The following is a 19,195-nucleotide window of genomic DNA, read 5'->3' as shown; positions in this document are numbered from 1 at the left end:
ATCCATTCCACACTGTCTAGGATAGAGACCTCTCCGAAGCTACACCCGCCTAGCTCTCAGCCTTGCTCGTGGTGGTGGCTGTGGCTACTTGGTAAGAAAAGTTGTACGCCTTTTCAGCCTGATATCCTCTGCTCCAAAGTGAGCTCATTGGATTTGTTGTACAGAACATAATAAACACTCTTTCCCCCATGCAATTGCATTCCATTTCCTCAGCAGAAATGCTGTTCAGCTCACGCTATTTCCCTTTTCCATATAGCTATCAGAGAGCCAGCCCATGAATGCCGTAACCATTAACACGCGATTGACCTTTGTCCGTAAATTTGTTGCTTTCCCCCCAGCAGAAGAGTTGACATCCAGACAGACTACTGCGCCACAGCGCCCTCACCGCGGATCCTCTTCCCCTGGCCACTGCCATCTGTTACCTCACCGTCCTCTCGAGCTCTCTTGTTACCACCACCAGGAGTAAATTGAGCAGCTTGAGGATTCAACGAACCGCGGCTCGGACTGTTTGCACCTCCCCCCCTGCCTGCCTGTTGACTAACGCCGGTGTGTACATTCGGGCCGCCTCCGCGTCCGCCTCTGGGTGCTCCACGCCCTCTAGGGATGCCGCTTCCGCGGCCACGGTTCGATCCACCGCGCGGGATTCCGGATTGGAGTTGATGCATCAAGGCCGCTCCAGGTTGGGACTGCTTCGCAGCTTCAGGGTGGGTGGGTTGAGTGGACTGTGAAGGTTGAGCAGGTTGAGCCGGACTCGGCTGAGGAGCAGGTTGCTGGAATGGATTCGGCCTAGGTTGCTGCGAAGCAGATTCGACAGCCGCTGGTTGCTCGGGAGCCGCAGAGTGAAGCTGAGTAGTTTCGTCGGCTTTGACATGGATTTCTGGTTTCGCCGTGGTTTGTGAAGGTGGAGCGGCAGGAGTAGGAGCAGCCGGCTTCGGTGCTGTTGCAGCAGCTGGTGCAGTGGGTTTCGCGTCTTTAGCAATTTGCCACACCTCTCCAACCGCCTTCTCAGGAGTCTCCTCTGCTGCCTTTTTCACCACGTCTAGTTTTGCGTTTGCCATCGCAGCTCTATTCTGAGACATATTAAGTTTGACAGCGCCTCGCTTCTCCGCCAGCTGCTCGGCATTCTTAACTTGTTCTTCGATTTTCCTTGCCGACTCTTCGTCGAAGTGGAGTCTCTGCGTTCTGAGCTCCTCTTCGTGCTTACTGGCCATTGCTTGCTTTTCCCGAGTAAGATTTTCTTCGTATTGTTTAATCAACACTTCTTTCTCGGTCTCGAACTCGGCCTCTTTTTGTCTGATGATTGCTTCTTTTTCTGACTTAAGTCGCTCCTCCAATTGTTCGGCCAGTCCCGCAGAAGCTCCTTCACTCTGAGAGCCTTGTGATTCAGCCATTTCTTTCCGAAGATTCTCCTTTTCTTTCTCCAACCCTTTGCTGATATTGGCTCTGACGATCCGTCGTACAGTTTCATTTTTGTTCACGAGGAATTTTGCCTTGTCCTCGGGCAGGGACAACAATACGTCATCAGGAATCTCTCCGTTGGTCACAGCAGCAACAGCGCCAGTCGTATCTTCCGCAGGCTTCTGGAGCTCGCTTGCAACAGGCACTGACTTGGCTTTCAGCGCCTCCATTTCTTGCTGATGTTGGGCGTTGAGCTTGACTGTCAACTCTTCAAGGGCAGCCACTTTTGCTTGCTGCGCTTGCTGCTTAAACTCAGCTAGCCGTTTGTTGAGGATTGCCTCATTTGCGGCCACTCTTGACTTAAACCGCTCTTCCTGCCCAGATTTCAACTCGTCGAGCTCCTTGACCTTCTCCGCCAGTGTCTCTTCTAGTCCTTTCACCTTGGCTGCCAGTTCGGCGGTGTCGGTGCCGGATGTACCGTTAGTGTTTGAAGGTTCAGCAGTTACTGAATGTTCCCCATTGACCTGAGCCGATGTTGCTGGAGGAGGATGTGCTTCCGCGGCCGCCAGTTGTTCCTTGAGCGAATCAAGCTCTGCGCGCAAAGCATCTCGTTCAGCCACAACTGCGTCAAACTCAACCTTCCTCTCACGTAGAGTATTGTTCTTCTCTTTAATGACTCCCTTGAACTGCGTCTCCAGTCTTGTCTTCAACTCGCCCTTGGCAGTATCAACTGCTGCCTGTGTGCTCTCGACCTGTGCTTGAAGAGCTGTACGAGCCTCGTCGCGCTCGGCAATAGCCTTGTCGAGCTCTACGCGGAGGTCATCGCGTTCTCGCTCAAGGGTGGTCATCTTCTCCTTGAGAGCCTCCATTTCCGCAGGGTCGACTCGGTCATACTTCGAGAGAATGTTCTGAGTACGCTGTTGCCAGTGGTCTCGGTCTTCTTGGCTCAGTTTTAACTCTCCTTCTTTCAACTCCAACAAATTCTCCAGTTCCGCAACACGAGCCTGTAAGGTCTGTACTTCGCCTTCCAGTTGCTCCACACGTCGGGTCTTCTCCGCTAAAGCTTGGGTCGCTTGCTTAGCTTCTGCTCGTAGGGTAACGCTGCTCTCACGGAACAGATTCAACTCATTAAGAGTTTCGATGAGCTTGTTGTGGCTGAGGGCATTACGTTCTGCGTCGGCCTCGGAACGGCGCTGCTGGTCGAGCTTCAATCGCGTCTCGTCTAGTTGCGACTGGGCAAACTCCAGCTGTTGCCTCAATCGCTTTGCCTCTTGAACCGAGAGTTGATATTGAACATCCACGATATCCTTCTCCCGACGGAGGTAGGTAATTACCTCCTGCAGCTTGTCAAGCTCCGCAGACGGTTGAGCGGGCGCCTCCTCGTTCACGCCTTCCATCAGGGCTGCCCGATCGCGCTGCAGAGCGGTAATCTGCTGAGTGACGCTTTCGAGTTGACCATGCAAAAGGTTGTTCTGTTGGGCAAGCTCCTCACGTCGCTTCTTGAGATCAGCAAGCTCTCTCTCATACCGGTCTCTCATCTCTTCCCAGCTAGCTTGTTTGCGCTCAAGATCTGCTTTGGACGTCTCGGCTTGCGTTCGCAAGTCAACCATCTCTAGTCTGAGTTTGTTGGCCTCGTCTCTGACCGTGTGCAAAGTCTTGGCCGCTTCAGCATGCTTCAGGAGCTCAGTCTCATAGTTTTGCTGAGCTTCTGTAGCAATTTGGGCTTGAATTTTCGACGCCTCCAGATTGAACTGTGCTTGCTCGGCACTCTTCTCCGCCTCTTCCTTCAGCCGCCCAATCTCAGACTCGAATCCTGACTTCTGTTCATCGAGTTTGCGACCAAACTCTGCTTGTTCGTCTCGCAATCGTGTCAATTCTTGGTTGGTGGTACTCAGTTCAGCTGAGATATCTTCGATGCGTTGCTCGAGATCCCTGATCTTGGCTTCTTTTTCAGCAAGCACGGTCTCCGTTTCTTCGCGATACTGATCGTTGGTCTCGCTTAGCTCTTGAAGACGCTCTTCGCTTGACTGACTAATATTCTTGTAAACTTCTACCTGTTCGTTGGCCCGTTCAAGTTCGGATGTCCTGAGCTCAAGGTCACGCTTGAGTTCTGAAATTTCCACGGCCAGTTCTTGCTCTTTGCTCAAAGTAGTGTCCTCAGGAACACCTGACTCCGCTGTAGGCTCTGCAGGTTTGGTTAACACTTCCAGGCGCTCTTCAGCAGACCGCAGTTCCACCGTGAGCTCATCAACCCTGGCTTGCAGATGGTCCCTAGCCGTCTTTGCTGAAGCCAGCTCCTCCTTCGTCGTGCCCAGGCTGGTAACAAGGTCGTCTATCCTCTTCTGGACCTGGTCATGCTCATATTCTCGACGCAAGGCAGCCTTCTTACTTTCTTCGATTTCTTCATTGAGCTTTCTCTTGGCTGATTGAAGTTCAGACTCTAATGATTCCACCTGGGATTGCAGTCGACGTCGTGTTTCGGAATCCGTATGTTCGCGTTCATTAATGATCGTCTGGAGGCTTGCATTGAGTTGGTCCAGCCGGCTTCGCTCATTGCGCAGGGACTCATTATCGTCGATCAATCTTCGTTCCACGCTCTTCCACAAATCCTTCTCCGCCTTAAGATTCGCAGAATCACGGCGCAGACTGTCAAGAAGATTTCGAGCTTCGACAAGCTCCTCTGCGACTTGCTGAGTCTTGAGCTCATTTTTCGTAGCATTCTCCATGGCAGTCCACGATCTCTTCTGAATCTCGCCGTTTTCAATCTTAAGTGAGTTATAGTTCGCCTGCAACATCTCGTAGCGCTGATTTGCAGCCGTCAACTGTCCCACAGTCCGACTAATCTCAGTCTGTAACTGTGAGTTCTTCTTACTCAACTCAGCGACCTGGTTCTTCAGGGAAGTATGGTCTGTGGAAGCTTCTTGCCGATATGAGTCGAAGTGTTGTTGCAGGTCTTTGAGGAGCTTCGCATAGTCAGAATCGCCACCGGTTACGGACCCTGCCGGTGACTCTCCGCTGGGAACTGGTAACGACCGGGAGAAATCGTTTGGTTGGACCTGGCTAGGTAGATGGCCGCGTCTGGTCAACATATTTCGGAACATGTCTCTTTCTTTCACAAAACTCTTGGTCTGAGCCACCATCGTCCTCAACTCATCCTGGTACGAGGCGATTTGTGCACGAGCTTGTTCAAGTTCGCGACTGAGAGCATGGTTCTGTTGCTCTCGGTCCTTCGCTTCGTTGCTCTCCAATTCACTGACTAGATTTCGAATTGTCTTCAGCTGATTCTCATTTTGTTGTTGCAGTTCGGTGATGTTTCTGAAGATAATGAGTCGCTGATTGATCAGTTGCTGGTTTTCGGAGAGATTTGCCATGTCCTGTGACATTGCTGCATTGGTCTGTTTCTCCAGTTCCTCAAAATCTTCGCGCTTAAGGGTTTCGCCTTGTTCGCGAACATACTGTTCGACCAAAAGGAACCGGATCTCAGAGCCCTTGTCTCGAAGTTGCTGAGAGAGAACCTCCACCTCCCTTGACTTGCTCTCGAGTTGGCCTTGACAGTTCCTCAGCTCTTTGATCGTGGCATCTCGATCAGCGTTTGTCTTGTCGACAATCGCAGACATCTCGACGACTTCGCTCTGCAGACGAGCATGGTCCGCGCGCAGCTCCTCAATCTCAGGCTTGTTGTTTTCCAGTTCGTCGACCATAGCATCAAGGTTCTCTTGCAGTTGCTCCCTAGCACGCTTCTCGCTCGCCAGTTCTCCTTCGAGCTTCTTGTATTCCGAGAAAAGTTGAGTCATGGTCATTTGAGATTTCCCCCTGGATACGGATGCCGGAGAGAAAATGCCACTGGGGGTTCCGGGTCGAAGAGGTGTCGTGATGCCTGAACCATTCGTTGTGCGTTGAGGAGTGCTTTGTCTCACCCGAGACTGTTCTAATTCACCTGCCATTTGCTGCAGGGATTCCTCGAGCTCGGCCACCCGTTGCTCAGCTGCAACCCGGTCATTGTGTTCAGTTTCGATCTCAGCTCGGATGGTGCCAATCTCTTCTGCAGCCTCCTCGCGGACTTCCTCCAAAGCAGCGGATAGTTCCTGAACGCGCTGTTTAGCTGTCTCGGCAGACGCCGCTTGCAGCTCAGCTAGACGATTTACGCTCTCGAGTTCCACTCTAAATCCGTCCTCAGCAGATATCTTTTCTTCCCGTATCTTCTGCATCTCCTCCAACGTCTCTTCAAATCTAGCCATCTGCTCCTCCAAGCGCTGTTTGAGAGAAGTTTCGGAACGTCTCAGAGTCTCTGTTTCAGATATGTACTGCTCATTTAATCTTGAAAGTTCTGAAATCCGCGCATTCTTCTCTTTTCGGAAGTTGGTGTATTCCTCAGCCTTGATCTTTCGTTCAGTCTCTAGCCACTCGTTGTTTTTCTTGAGCATTTCAACTTCTTGTTGAAGTGACTGCTCTTTAAATTTTGCACTTGCAACGCCAGCATTGGCAGACTGCAGTAACTGCTCCACGCCGTTGATCTGTTTTCGAAGCTCCGCAGTCTTTTGGTGTTGAGCTGAAAGGTCTTGGGACAGGCTTTCGTATGCGGTGTTTTTGGACTCGAGGAGTGACAAGGTATCTCGGTTGGAGGCTTCGAGAGAAGAAATACGGGACTTGAGAGTATTGACTTCAGAACTCTCATTTGCCGTGGCAGAACGGTACTGCTCGAGCTCGGTCTCCAACTTTGATCGCGCATTTTCTGTGACGAACCCGTCAGCTATTTCTGCGAGCATGCAGTGAGGGTCACTACATACCCGAGGTTTGCAATTCGACGCGAAGTTTACTGGATTCTGCAAGGGCCTTGTCACGCGAATTTTGTAGCACCTTCGCTTTGGATTCACCTGTCCGAACGACTGTTTCGAGTTCGATTTCGAGCTTGACTTTTTGGGACTTGTTTTGTTCAAACTCTCTGACTTTCACCTCGATAGCGCGAAGAAGGGCAGTGACGAGCTCGGGCGTCGGCTGACTGATGAGTGAGGTGAGGGAAGTTTCAGGCAGCGAGGAGAAAGCCGAGATGGCGCGAAAGTCGACTTCGGCCGCCATTCTGAAGAGGCTGTAGTATTGTGAAGATATTGGCGTCGAGGGTTGGTGAGGGAAGTGACTTCCAGGGCAGAATGCGCCCACCGCAAGCGCGCCGCAACCTCAGGGTGAAATGAAAGTTATTTTAACCCGGCTCACCATGGCGCAAGAAGCTGCTTGCGCGAGCAACGGACACGGGAACAGGGAGCGGATGTGGTGAAAGGTGAGAGGTGGAATGTGGAAGGTAGGATGGAATTGGAGATGTTCGAGAATGAATCTCTAAACAGACAGAAGCGGGCGGCGCGGGCAACTGAGAGAACGTGACTTGGGCTCACCAGGCCTTCCCACGCATTGTCTGAGTGTTCAGTTAGGCTGCAGGAGCCTAGTTATGTAAGCCGGCTTTAACTGTTGGCGCTGCCACGCCCACTGTTCGGAGGAACTGGGGCTCGCTTCACCTGCCCCCGCGTATCAACCTGCCTACTTCGCTGCCCTAGTCTCATATACTCAGCCGCCATCGAGAGGACCTCACATAGGTATCACTCTTCAACTTCATTTCTCCTAGATATGCTCAGTCTTCTTGACAGACTCGCTCGCTGTCATCCTCTCTCTGCTTCGAAATGAGATAGACTCTCTACCGCAACCGGAAGCGGAACCTTTGACTAGGCCTCCCCTCCCATCTATCACCCCAGTTACGCCCTCGCTCCGCCCGCAAACAGAGGAACTCAACAAAGAGCACATTTGCGCTTTCGATAAATCTACCAGCCCAAAATGTCTGCCTTCTATGCGCCGCCGGTGACCGACCCGGCGGGTACAGACGTGCGCACGAACGCCGTCTACGCCGTCGGGCGATTGCGCGAAAAGTTCCCTGAACGCATCTCTGCCTCCGATCTGATCACCTTCGTCTTACCCGTCCAGCGACGTGATGAGACCACCGTCCAACACTTTCTGGCGGTTCTCAACGCCAACTCAAAAGTCACATATGACAAGGAAACGGACAGCTTCTTGTTCAAACCCGAACACAACATCACCGATGCAGACTCCCTGCTCCAGTTCCTGCAGAAGCAAGAGACGGCAATGGGGATCCAGGTGTCGAAACTGAAAGACGGCTGGGCCGACGTCGAAGAGGCAATTGACAAACTTGAGGCCGAGCACCGCTTGCTGGTGACTCGGAACAAGAAGGACCATCACCCGCGCATGGTCTGGATCGACGACCCCACCCTGCAAGCACCGCTGGACCAAGAATTCAAGGATCTCTGGAACCAGATCCCGTTGCCGAGCGTTGAGGACACGATCAAAGAGCTTCGTAAAATGAATCACAAATCCACGGGCGAGCCGGCTCGGACGGACCTCGCCGTGAAACCCAAGGAGAAAAAGAGGAAAGTTCGCAGAGGCCAGAAAATCACCAACGTGCACATGCAGGGTCTATTTAGGGATTACTCGGAAAAGAAACCAGACGTTAAGAAGTAATTTAGCGGGACATGGATGGTCATTCGTCGATGGTCCTGCGCTCCTTCAGTACGTGCGGTGTTTCTTCAGGCGATGCGCACCCTCGAAGCCCCCTGCCGTGGCCAGCCTACTCCGGATCTCGCCAATTCCCAAGCCCCCGCCGGTAATTTTTCCTTTTCATTCTCAAAAAGTCACAGCGTCCAGGTAGGCAAGTGTTTCAAAATCGGAATATAATAGGATAGGAAGGGGATCGGATGGAAATGGAAACGGAATGGGTGCCCCCAAAACGGAAAAATGAGAAATGATACCCCCAGATATATCACTAGGCGTTTGTTTTTCCTGATTCTTAGAGAGCACAAAGCAAAGAGGTTTTCCAGATAAGACACTGTACCATTAAAAACAACATGAGCATCTCCATAACACACATAAAGGTATCATATCCCGCCATGTTTCCCGGGACTCCGTACAAGACCGTTTGCATCTGGCTCAGCCCATTTGGCTACATTGTAAAGGATGTTCAAAAACCAAAATCAGACCATTGAACCCAAAAAAAGTCAAAGACATCTCAGGTTTTCGCGTCAACATTGACATCGACCATCCCCTCCTCTCTGAACCGCGAAACGCTCCGCCTTCGATCTCCATCGATGCTCCTCTGATCCACACTCAGCGCGCGCCCTCTGGACCCCTCGCCGTCCCTGGTGAGGCTGCGCCCGCGCTCTTGGCCCATCGACACCGCGGGATTGAAGTAACTCGCCGCCTCGCCTTGCGGTCGTAGCCCTCCAGCGCTGCTGCCAGTAGCTTCCTCGTACCTGGGTGGCGGGGCAGAAAAGCTGGCGACGCTGGCGGGCCGCTGGATCCCTCCCGTGAGGTTCAAATTGTTATCATAGCCGAACCCGTCCTGCGTCGACCCGACGCCTCCGTGCTCGGATGAGCTGGGATTCCACATGATGATGGCAGGCGCTTCTGCGTTTCCTAGAAGGGATTGGTTCTGGTCTGCCGTGGCAGTGTAGCCGCCATTGCTATTGGCGCCGTATTTCGACGGGTCGCTCGTCGAGGGAGAAGCTGATGTGGGTTTGTTGGCTGTTGTGGATTGGAGTTTGATGGCGGGAATCGTGTTTTTGCTGCGACGGCGCCGAATGCGTCTGAAGACAACGAAAGCAACAATGAGCCCAAGAACAGCAATGGCAATCACGATACCGAGGATTGCCCATTTCGAGACCCCGCCGCCGTCGCCTGGACCCCTGCGGTCGCCATCGCCAAAGTCGCCCGGGCCGTTATCACCAAAGCCCTGTCGGGGAAAGAGACTTGATGAAGTGGGTGCCATTGAGATGATTTATCAGGTCGGTTGGGAATGACCCTTTGCCCCGCGCTTCTCGGGAGCACGATTTTGTATTTAGAATTGTCGTGGAGTAAATTCTAACTGTTTAGAATCAAGACAGCCGTTGAATGCTTGTTGAAGTTTGGATCGAGAGTGGAAGCCCAAAGTCGACGTTGGCGTTATGTTGTGTGTAATGCAAGCAGCGCTCCAAAGGAACACGAATAGCCGTGACGATGTGACCAAAGCAGAAAAGAAGAAACGCTGCCGGCGGACAACCTAGGGGAAGGTAACCCAAACTCCCTATCCGTGTATGTACTCTGTACGTGTGTATTGGTAGATAATCAAGCGAGAGAATAGCGAAAGAGACGGGGAGAGAAAGGGAGAGGGAAAGCGAGAGGCGACGACAGAATGCTAGGTGCCTTATTTGGTCGCAGTATCAGGTACTGCGGCTGGACAAGCCTTAAAAAATATATGCGACTCTTGGACGTGAGACTCAATCGAGCTCCCGGCCAAAGCCAGGCAAAGGGCAAATAAGGAAGCAAGAGCGAGGAAGAGAGGAAGAAATGGAGGAGCAGGGAGCGAGCGAGGAAAGGGTCTCTAGGATCAAATCCCAAGCAGATCTCAGGTTCGCCTATTATTTGGACCCTTGCATGATGTCCGGCTTAGCGTGAGGCTGAGACCGGGGGCGGAGCGATATTGCGAGAGTGGCTGCTGAAGGGAGACGCGGCCCGGGCTCGTTAAGAGGTTTTTTTTTTAGGGAGGGAGTCGACCGTGGGGAAGATGGGAGGCCCAAGGAAATACTTTGTCATGTGCTTGTCTGAAAAGAGGCCAGCTGTGTTGCAAGGTTAGCCAGGATCCGAGTCTCGGGGGTGGAAGACCTGGGTTTCTGAATACGAGATTGATCCCAGGAACAGCAGACACCAAAATTGGTGAAATTCAACACCGCACTCCTTGGCCCACGCCTTGTCGGAAGGGGAGAGAAGATATTGTCAGAGGTGTTCTAGCCCCCTTATGGAAGAATCGAGCGAGATTGATGTATCTTTATTGACGGGTTTCTTCAATGCAAAGCAATAATCTCCTGGCCATTGCATTCATCTCGGTCACACATAATAGGGCGGGGAGACGTTCATTCTCGGAGCATTGGACGAGCAAGCAGCCGGGCGTTATTGCCCAAACCAGAGCGAAGCACAGGAAGCCCGAATTCAAGTAAGTGCTGAGGTGAGAAAAGCTCCAAGGCAGGTCGCAAATGGCCGAGAAATGGCCAAGAAATGGCCAAGAAATTGCCTGGGAGCGCAAGACTGGTGCTTGACGTCATCCACCACCGGGCATCACCAGCCTCGTTCCGGTGGCTGCACGCGCAAGGCTTCACCATGGAATGCCATCGCAGAGAGAAATATAGTAGAAGCAAACACCTTGGGATTCAATTCAGCTCATCAATATGTTCACTGCCATATACGTGACGTTCAATCATGTCTAGCAACTCGCTCAACTTATTCACCCTCGTCAATGATGCCCATTAACCCCATTCGTGACATGCCCGTGCCCATGCCCATTTCTCATCATCTTTTCTTTCTGGACATAGTCGACCAGGTCTTCGATCGTACAAACCTTCAATCCCCACTTGCGGCCAAACTCCAGGCAAGCATCGCGCCTCATCATACCCGGTTCGCGCATGGCCGTCTGTCCTGGGACGGGCTCTCCGTCTTCAACCATCTCGCAGATGACCCCGACTTTCGCCTTGCCCGCCAGGCGACAGAACTCGACCGCTGCCTCGGTGTGGCCCGTTCTCTCAAGAACACCTCCGTCCCTAGCTCGGAGCGGGAAAACGTGGCCAGGTCTGCGGAAGCTGTCGGGGGTGGCTTTCTTGCTAGCCAGGGTGCGGCAAGTCAAGGCACGATCATGGGCTGAGATGCCGGTGCTGACGCTCTCATCATTCGAGTCGATCGAGATAGTATAGGCCGTGCGATTAGGATCCTCATTGTCCACCACCATCTGTGGTAGTGCCAATCCGGCAGCGAGATGAGAGGTGATTGGAGCGCAAACGAGGCCGCTCGTGTAGCGGATCATGAAGGCCATTTTTTCGGTAGTGACGTCCTCAGCAGCGATGATCAGGTCGCCTTCGTTCTCACGGTCTTGAGAGTCGAGAACCACAATGAACTCGCCATTGCGGAAGGCTTCGATGGTGGATTCGATGGTATCGAACCCCTTGGACATGTTGCTAGGGGGCTGCATGCTTTATGAGCCTTGATGCTGTGGATTTGGGGGATGCGGTTAAGGAGCTGATGTCTTATAAGCAGTTCGTGTCCTTCACGGTGTCTGCCCCCAGCAAAGAATTGTCTTTGCCACGGCCTCCGACTTTCCCGGAGTGAACAACCAGCAAAGTGTGCTTGGTGCACTCTAAGTGTCTCAAGCAATTAAATCACAGACGTAGTGGTAAATCAGTGAGACTCCTCCTCTCCAAAAGACCAGACTCCTCGTAACAACCTAAGCGTGACTTCCGGACCGCCGAACTTTTTCTTTTTTCTTTTTTTTTTTTGGTTCTTCTCTAGCAGTTTAAAAAAGGCTTGTAGACGAAACCCCGCAGAAATAGTTTTCCGAGACGACCAAAAAAATACACTGTATCGGATTGGCAGGCCGACGTCCTGTAGATAGTTAGAATAAAAGCACCCAGGTATCCTGCTGGAGAATGCGGTCTGTTTCACGGAGAGGGCATAGAGGAGGAAAGATCACACCAACAAGAAAGAGGGGAAGTGGAAAGACTCGGAATGTTATATTCAGCAAAAGGCACGGGCGCACGGGTCAGACAAGCCCGTGGCGGTTACTATACCGCGGCTCATTTGTCATGTGCGCTTAAAAATTCGTCAGAAATGATCAAGCGTCTAGCCACCAACCCAGAGACTGGTGGTAGTCAGGGTTCCAAACAGTGCTTTTGCCTCGGCCGGAAACACTCGGGCGAGAGCGAGGAGCATAGTCTACGGAAGAGCCAACTGAGAAAAAGCAATGCCTACTCGTCCATTGCAGCGCTTTTCTCACACGCGAGCCCCTGTGCCTTGGTCGTCCAACCCCAAATTTCCATGGCTTCTAGTGCAAAGTCTTGCTCGTTCTACCTATATGCTCTGCTCAAGAATTGTACAGTCATAGCCTCGTGTCGAAACAGCATGGCGGCCCATTCAACTCATACCCTTGTTGAAGAAATCCTCCATGCCATCGCCTCCCTTCATGGTTAACATCAAATCAGCCGGCAAACACATCGACTTTCCGGCCTCTTGGTCCTTTGGATGGTGTCTCAACCTCGGCAAGCTCGTCTTCGGCCGCTTGTCGACTCAGGTCTGCATCACGAGTAAAAGAGAATAACAGTCGATCTTCTACTCGCTGCCAGATTCGTGCCATGAAGCTGGATTCCCTCGACTTGCGCGCGACCGCGCCAGCCTTCTTCGATACCACAGCTATTGTGGTAGCCTCATCCAACTCCGGCTCTATCTGTGAGTCCCCGTTCGGAGGACTGCTTGGTAAGTCTTGATTGTCAATACAGCCATCCGTGAATACCTCCATCTTCAGTTTGCTTCCGAAACGAACTCCTGGGGTAAAGGGCGAGAAATCAGGTCGCGTCGGGGTTCTTCGCTGAGGATCCGGGATGTTTGGGTGTTTTTCAGCCCCTCCTGTGTTTCTAGAACAAGTTCCAGGGGTCAAAGGCGAAAAAGGTGGCCGGCTGGGCGTGCCTTGCTTGGAGCGACCTGACAGAGTACTTTCATCTTCCATTCTAATGGGACTCGTGAATGGCGAAATCGGTGGTCTTTTCGCCTGTGCCAAAGGGGACAGTATTCCTCGCCCTGGGTAGTCGGGAGGAAGCCAGGTTGTCTTTGACATGAGTGTCTTTCCCTTAGGGGTGCTAGATGCCTTGTTTCTGGCCTTCGCAGAAGCGGGTATCTCCACGACTATCTTCGCCTTCTTCTCTGATCTGTTCTCCTTCCCAGTGCATTCTTCCATGGACTTTCGTTTCCTTTTGGGCCTTTCTGACTTCGTTATCGTCATATCAATCTCGCCTTGCCGGAGCCACAGATCATGCCGGCGTCTTTTGAGGTCGTCCACCCAGTCATCGCAGTCCATGGAGACAAAGTCGTCAATTATGCCGTCCCAGACGCTTTCCGCGGGTCGAGTGCGGTTGACGAAGATAACCCGTCCTTTGCCATTTTTGTGTGAATGGACAGCTTTTGCAAATTCTCGTACAATCTTCTGGAGCCCGAAAACTTTCAATGATGTTCCCATAATGACCAACACGTCAGGCTGGCAACTGGCGTCAAAGGGGATCAGCGGCGTGAGCAACGTGTTCGAAGGGTGGTCTTCTCCATAGAGGACAATGTTTGGTCGAAGCGCGCCCACCGTAAGACCTCGTTTTCCGCTGGCTTGTCTTTGGTCACTCTTGTCTTTGCACTTGGGGCAGTCCGCCGCAGCTCCTTCGAGATAGATTTCAGTCTGCTCATCATTCCACTGGTACTGGCTGGAGCACATTGTGCAGCGCAGCTTCTCCAGGTCACCATGGAGTTGCACGACTTCGCATCCCCCATCAAAGTCGGTGCCCACTGTGTGTGCAGGGCGCGGAGCCTCATAGTGCTTCTTCATGAATCTGCGTTTATTTCCTTTGCCGCGTGCTAGATCAGTCACAAGGCCTTCTCTTAACTCGAGACCGTCTATGTTCTGAGTATAGCACCGCATCAATCGGCCACCGTCGCGCAGCACCCGGACGAACTTGTGGACTGAGCTCGTGGACCGCACCTCGTGTCGGATTTTCTGCCGAAGAGAAGCGATGAACTGGTAAAAGACTGTGGTTGATTCGGCATGTTGAAAGACTCGGGCGTCAAACAAGTCCTGGCCTCTTAGCCTTGATGACGGACTCGAGGATACTCTTCGACTTCTCGATTGGGATGAGGAAGGCTCCTCATCGACGACCAGGTCTCTGAATCGGGTGTGTGTGGGGGTTGACGGCTCCGATGGCGGCGGTGTTGGCAGCATAGTCTGGCCGGGGATCATGTTGTAGAGTCCATCTTTGGATCGGAAGTCCTTTACACAGTTAACATCACGCCAATCAATGTAGCTATGACACGCACAGGAATGCCACAACTGGTACTGATGCCTGCGCCCGTTACAAGCAAGATCTTGTGCGATCCTGCCAGACAGTCTGCAATCTCTTGCAGGGCTCGCTCGTCATCGCTGGTCACTTCTCGAAGACCCATCTTGTGGGACGATATGTCGGGTTTGATGTCTCTGCCCAGGTTTGATATGGACGAGACAGCGCGGTAGGTTTGAGAAGACCAAAAGCATGGAACAAGAAGATAACGTCCAAATGCCAGTCGTGAAATATGTACTGAGTAGTCCAGATGTTGGGGCTGTCGTTTGGACTAGGACCCCGTGCCCTTCGCGTCACTGACCGACGCGTCAACTCGCGTAATCAATTGAGAAGAACGCGTGCCTACTTGGACAAAGCAAGGGTGCGGTTCTGTCACAGGTCCTCCTTCGCCAGAATGAAAAATGATATGTATTTACAAACAATGCGTGGGTTGTAGAGAAGTCGCGGAGTGTCTGATAGGAAGCTCCATTGTTGTTTACCAGCCGAGGCGGTGAAATTTCCTTGTTGGGAGCTTCGAGACCTCGACCTCCAATGAGCCCCAAGATTGGCCGCTAAAATTTAGCTCCCGTTAAGTTTAATTGTCCGCCTCGCCGCCCATTGATACCCATCCTCGCCATGCCGCCCATGTTACCCATGTGACATCAGCCTCAGGACTTACCTTCAACCATGACATTCATCACAGATCTCCTTTCTAATTACGAGGTACTTGCGTACGAATCTTCACGTCTTGATTGCGCTGCACAAAGATCCCGGGCCTTTGCTCAACCACTCCCATCTTCAGGATCTATTCTCCTTTTCTTTGATGTGGGCTCAACCAACGATTCTAGCATTCTCCCGTTCCGTTCCCACTCGGCCTCGTATCGGACAGACCATCTCATACAATCTTCTATAGACTTTCTCAGCACCCGCGGTCGCACCCCTAGACCTTCCATTTCTTGTTCCTTGATCCCTTGTTCATCGTGAACACTGAGCAGGGATAATAGGCGCGATTCTTCCCGTCTCCGAGCTTCTCGATCCATTCTCCCCAGGTAGCGGTCTTCGTTTTCTTGGAGAATTTGTATTCGCTTCTCCCTTGACATCCGCAAGCTCGAGCGCTCCTCAGACGAGGAATCATCCTCTTCTTTGCTGGGACTGTTTGCTGTTTGCCCCTCACTTTCTGCATCAGAGTAAGGAGTGTCTGCGGAAGATTGCTCGTGCACATCAGAAACAAGGGTGTCGATATTGTCGTCTGTGAGATCTTCCGCGCCGGAGGATCGCTCCAGGGGTGACTGGCTCCTCGTTGATGTTGTAGACGTGCTCGGACCCGACCTGGTTCTGCGGTGACTTGACAACATTTCCTCCACTTTTTGATAGGACATGACCGCCTTACCATCGACGCCCCTCCTATGCGCGTCGTCCACGACGCTTAGCTCATTTCTCCTTGCCAGCCCAATCCAGTATGACTCAGAGTCTTTTTCCACGCCTAACACCTCCAAAGCCGCAAGTACGTCTTGAGATTTGACAAATCGCCTGGGATGGTAGTCTTTCGACGTGGCCGCACGGAGGCGAGACGTGGCAATGAAAAGGGATGATTGTATCAGTCGACGTGCGAAGTTGACGACCAGGTCGTACAAAAGGGTTACACAGTCCAAGGTCAGAGCCGGACGTTGACCCTCCTCTGCTATGTTTGACCACGACTCAGGGTTGTCGACATCTCTATTCATAAAAAAGCGCTCGCTCAGCATGAGAAACGTTGATAGGTGGAAAGCTTGGACTGCTCTTTCAGAAAGCGGGGTGAATAAGTCGTCAGACTCTTGTTGATGAATGTTTCCGGAAGCTTCCGATTCATCTCCTCTTCGATCTAACTCAGCTGCTGCCTCGTGATCGATCAGCCATAACTTGCCGTCGTTTTGACCGACAGTGGCGTCGAATTGTTCTTGAAAGGCTAACAAGGCAGCTGCAGCCTTGTCAAGGACAGCTTCGCATTCACGGCCGATCTCAATCGCAGCAGGAATGTCGGCGTGGGAAATATTTTTCGGCTGTGCTTCGAAGCGTTGACGATCGGCCTCGTGTTCTCGCAAATGGTCCAAATACGCGCTGATCTCGACTTCTGACTTTGTACCAACCAAACTCGAAAGAGTCTTGAGTTCATGTCGGCCTTTGCGGCATAAGGCGTCATACAGCCTTGCTTTCTCATCAGATCGCCAAAGAGCTGCCCCTAGCTGAGTTGGGGGTAGGTCACCACCGAGATAGTCTTCATCTCCTGATTCAAATGTCTCCTTGAAAATTTCGAGATACTGGTCCAGATAATGTTCACGGAGGCGATTCCATTTCTCCTTGTAGAACGAAGCCGCGCCGGAAACATCTTTGGGCGTTTGAATGGACCGGGCAAGTGTATTTTCAGGTCCCTGGTGATGGGCGTCGAAGTTTTCGAGCGGAGGAATGTTGAGGTCTGTGACCACGGTGTTAGCAGTTTCATCCTGGCGATCGTTGAGATCCATGTTCGACTCGCTCCTTCCAGGCCATAAAGTGCGACAGCAACCGCAACAAGAAGGGCGACTTGTCGAATGACATGTTAATTCAAGCCAAGTGATGCTTGCAACATCTCTGGAGCCAAGCTAGGTCTGGATGAAAAGTTCGATGTTGTGATTGCTGGCGGGCCCGACTTGCCGATTTCTAGTGCTCGCTCAATTAAGGTTTAGAGCCTCGTCTGATTGGCCAGCATCTTTCCACTTCTATTATTGTATTGAACCACAGAACCAAGCCGTTCGCCGCTTTACTCTTCCTCGGCTTACCTGCCTCTTCTGAGAAATCTCTAAACGCTTTCGGAGTGAACCGAAGCCTTCTATTATTACCTACTTGGTATTAATACCAACTTTCGTCAACTTTGGGCGATGGGACCTGTTTAAAATATTAATGGATTCTAACTCTGGATCCTAAGTCCCTCCCCTCTATTACACTTGAACTGCTTATTGAGCTAGCTCCTATAGGGCTTTTTTAAGTAGTGATGTTGAACGAAGGTTGAGTTGTGGACCTGTCTGGTTGATTGTGTTCTGCCCCCCTGGCTATTCAGAGTGACTCTGCCTGTTTATATATACATTGGGGGTAACCGCAAGAGCATTCCTGAAACCTCCTATTTCGTCGCCATCCTGTCACAGATCTGTAGGAACAACGAGGTTGAGGCAGTTTGCGCCGTTGGTGAAGCGTCTAGCGTCTCAGGTGGTTTGCCCCAATGGTGCTCTCGCGACCCTGTCAACAGCTTCCCCCAAGAGAATATCGTGGATTGAAGTATTTCGACAGTCGGTGACCAAGTTCGTCGCCGATCCACATTGGGCTAAAAGGGATCCAATATTTCATTGTGCGAGCTCGACAGGGGTGATCTGGTGCTCTGCTGGCGACCGGCTCTACAATACAGGCGCCATTCATGTTTGCGCCCAGTTTGCACTCGATACCCTTCTGCACCTGGTTCTGGAGAAGCTATCCAGAGAACAAAATGATTCCCGCAGAATGGGTATCTTATTTGGGAGTCATTTTGGCACTCTCACGGCACTCGGGGCGGCGATTCGCCATAGGCACGACCTTTGTGTGGATACCATTCTGACCAGACTATCCAATGAGTACATGCAAGAGAAATTCGGCAATAGGACCACAATCCTGCAGAATGAGGAATTTCTTGATTCTCTGTTACATTAGATTTTGGCATGGACTGACAACGACTTGATCCACACGGCTACCAGCGGGGAAGATTTGGACCAAGGCTTGCTACAAACTGAAAGCATTTTGAGAAGAATCATTACCATGGTCCCAAGTTGTCTCACTATCCATGATGACCAAGGGCGACCTCCATACTTCTTTGCCCAGCGACTCACCATATCTTGTCGGAACCGATTTCCTGGTCGCACCACGCCCTTCGACTGGATTGAAAAGCTGCAGTATGAGGAGATCTTCAACTCTCTAGGTCACAATACCGAGCCGTACAATATTGAGTCAGTGATACGAGCGTTGTTCTGCAGAGGTGGTGAGTCGACTTCGACATTCTACGCGCACAAAGCTGGGGAACGAGCACTGACCGATGACTTTGACAGAGAGAGGTATTTCTACCGTCGACGATAAGATCCCGAGATGGAGACCCTAACTAAAGCTCAGGTAAAGAAGCTTGTTTGGATCTCACAGACCCCAACAACGATCCGCAGTGGTTCAAGACATACGTAGATGAGCTTCATCGGTCCGAGATGGACAGCAACGACAACGATAATTCAGTAACAACTTGGCTGTTTGAAGACACCCTGTTGGACCTTGTGCTACCATGCAACTGTACTCCACACTCTCTGAAACTATTTCTGCAGTAGCTGCGCGGCTGAGGTGTGGTCAAGATTCTTCGAGTCAAACTCCCTGACCTGAAGCGATGTTTTGAGACAGGCTTCGTTCGTGAGAATATCCTCAATAGGTTCCGGGTGGCAGAGCTTGACTGGCTGCGAATGGACTTGAACCTTACGACATTTTCAGACGAGATTACAGGTTGGACCAAACTCCAGAAGACGTTGTCGACTCGTTGGAAGCCGCTTGGTGTCTCTCCGGCGAATAGAGACGTTTCACCTCAGACCAACTCACCCTCCCTCACGTGTTTACATCTGTAAACCGCTCGGAATACAGTGTTGATAACCTCAGAAAAATTCGAGGATCGGTCCATTGAGAGCAGTACGTCTTTTGGCTGGTCCATCATCGGTCCATCTTTCTGTGCTGATTATGGCTTTAGATTAAAAAGGTCAAACTTCACTTGGTTCTACCGCCCATTCCTTCTGTAAGTGCTGCGCGATCTCGTTGTACAAGGATCCTAAATCTCACTGTGACCAGGGCAGAGCTAGTGACAATGAAGA

The 19,195-nt window shown here is 51.7% G+C and overlaps 6 protein-coding genes across 6 annotated transcripts; 1 reads left to right on the top strand and 5 right to left on the bottom strand.

Annotated features, from left to right (window-relative positions):
- Positions 1-362: 362 nt before the first annotated feature.
- Positions 363-6,474, bottom strand: Z519_03427 (uncharacterized protein; the record flags this gene model as incomplete). The annotated part of the gene is made up of 2 exons (XM_016761177.1): positions 363-6,130; positions 6,186-6,474. 2 exons carry the CDS (start codon positions 6,472-6,474, stop codon positions 363-365), a joined length of 6,057 nt encoding a protein of 2,018 aa, XP_016623027.1.
- A 744-nt stretch (positions 6,475-7,218) lies between these two features.
- Z519_03426 (uncharacterized protein) lies at positions 7,219-7,917 on the top strand (the record flags this gene model as incomplete). The annotated part of the gene is made up of 1 exon (XM_016761176.1): positions 7,219-7,917. One exon carries the CDS (start codon positions 7,219-7,221, stop codon positions 7,915-7,917), a length of 699 nt encoding a protein of 232 aa, XP_016623026.1.
- A 544-nt stretch (positions 7,918-8,461) lies between these two features.
- Z519_03425 (uncharacterized protein) lies at positions 8,462-9,220 on the bottom strand (the record flags this gene model as incomplete). Its single annotated transcript, XM_016761175.1, has 1 exon — positions 8,462-9,220. One exon carries the CDS (start codon positions 9,218-9,220, stop codon positions 8,462-8,464), a length of 759 nt encoding a protein of 252 aa, XP_016623025.1.
- Positions 9,221-10,717: 1,497 nt separating this feature from the next.
- On the bottom strand, positions 10,718-11,428 carry Z519_03424 (3,4-dihydroxy-2-butanone-4-phosphate synthase; the record flags this gene model as incomplete). Its single annotated transcript, XM_016761174.1, has 1 exon — positions 10,718-11,428. One exon carries the CDS (start codon positions 11,426-11,428, stop codon positions 10,718-10,720), a length of 711 nt encoding a protein of 236 aa, XP_016623024.1.
- Positions 11,429-12,448: 1,020 nt separating this feature from the next.
- Positions 12,449-14,445, bottom strand: Z519_03423 (uncharacterized protein; the record flags this gene model as incomplete). Its single annotated transcript, XM_016761173.1, has 2 exons — positions 12,449-14,272; positions 14,320-14,445. 2 exons carry the CDS (start codon positions 14,443-14,445, stop codon positions 12,449-12,451), a joined length of 1,950 nt encoding a protein of 649 aa, XP_016623023.1.
- A 655-nt stretch (positions 14,446-15,100) lies between these two features.
- Positions 15,101-16,819, bottom strand: Z519_03422 (uncharacterized protein; the record flags this gene model as incomplete). Its single annotated transcript, XM_016761172.1, has 1 exon — positions 15,101-16,819. One exon carries the CDS (start codon positions 16,817-16,819, stop codon positions 15,101-15,103), a length of 1,719 nt encoding a protein of 572 aa, XP_016623022.1.
- Positions 16,820-19,195: the final 2,376 nt, after the last annotated feature.

Source organism: Cladophialophora bantiana (genome assembly GCF_000835475.1).
Source record: "Cladophialophora bantiana CBS 173.52 unplaced genomic scaffold supercont1.4, whole genome shotgun sequence".
Lineage (NCBI taxonomy): Eukaryota > Fungi > Ascomycota > Eurotiomycetes > Chaetothyriales > Herpotrichiellaceae > Cladophialophora > Cladophialophora bantiana.
This window is presented reverse-complemented; position numbering and strand designations above follow the sequence as displayed.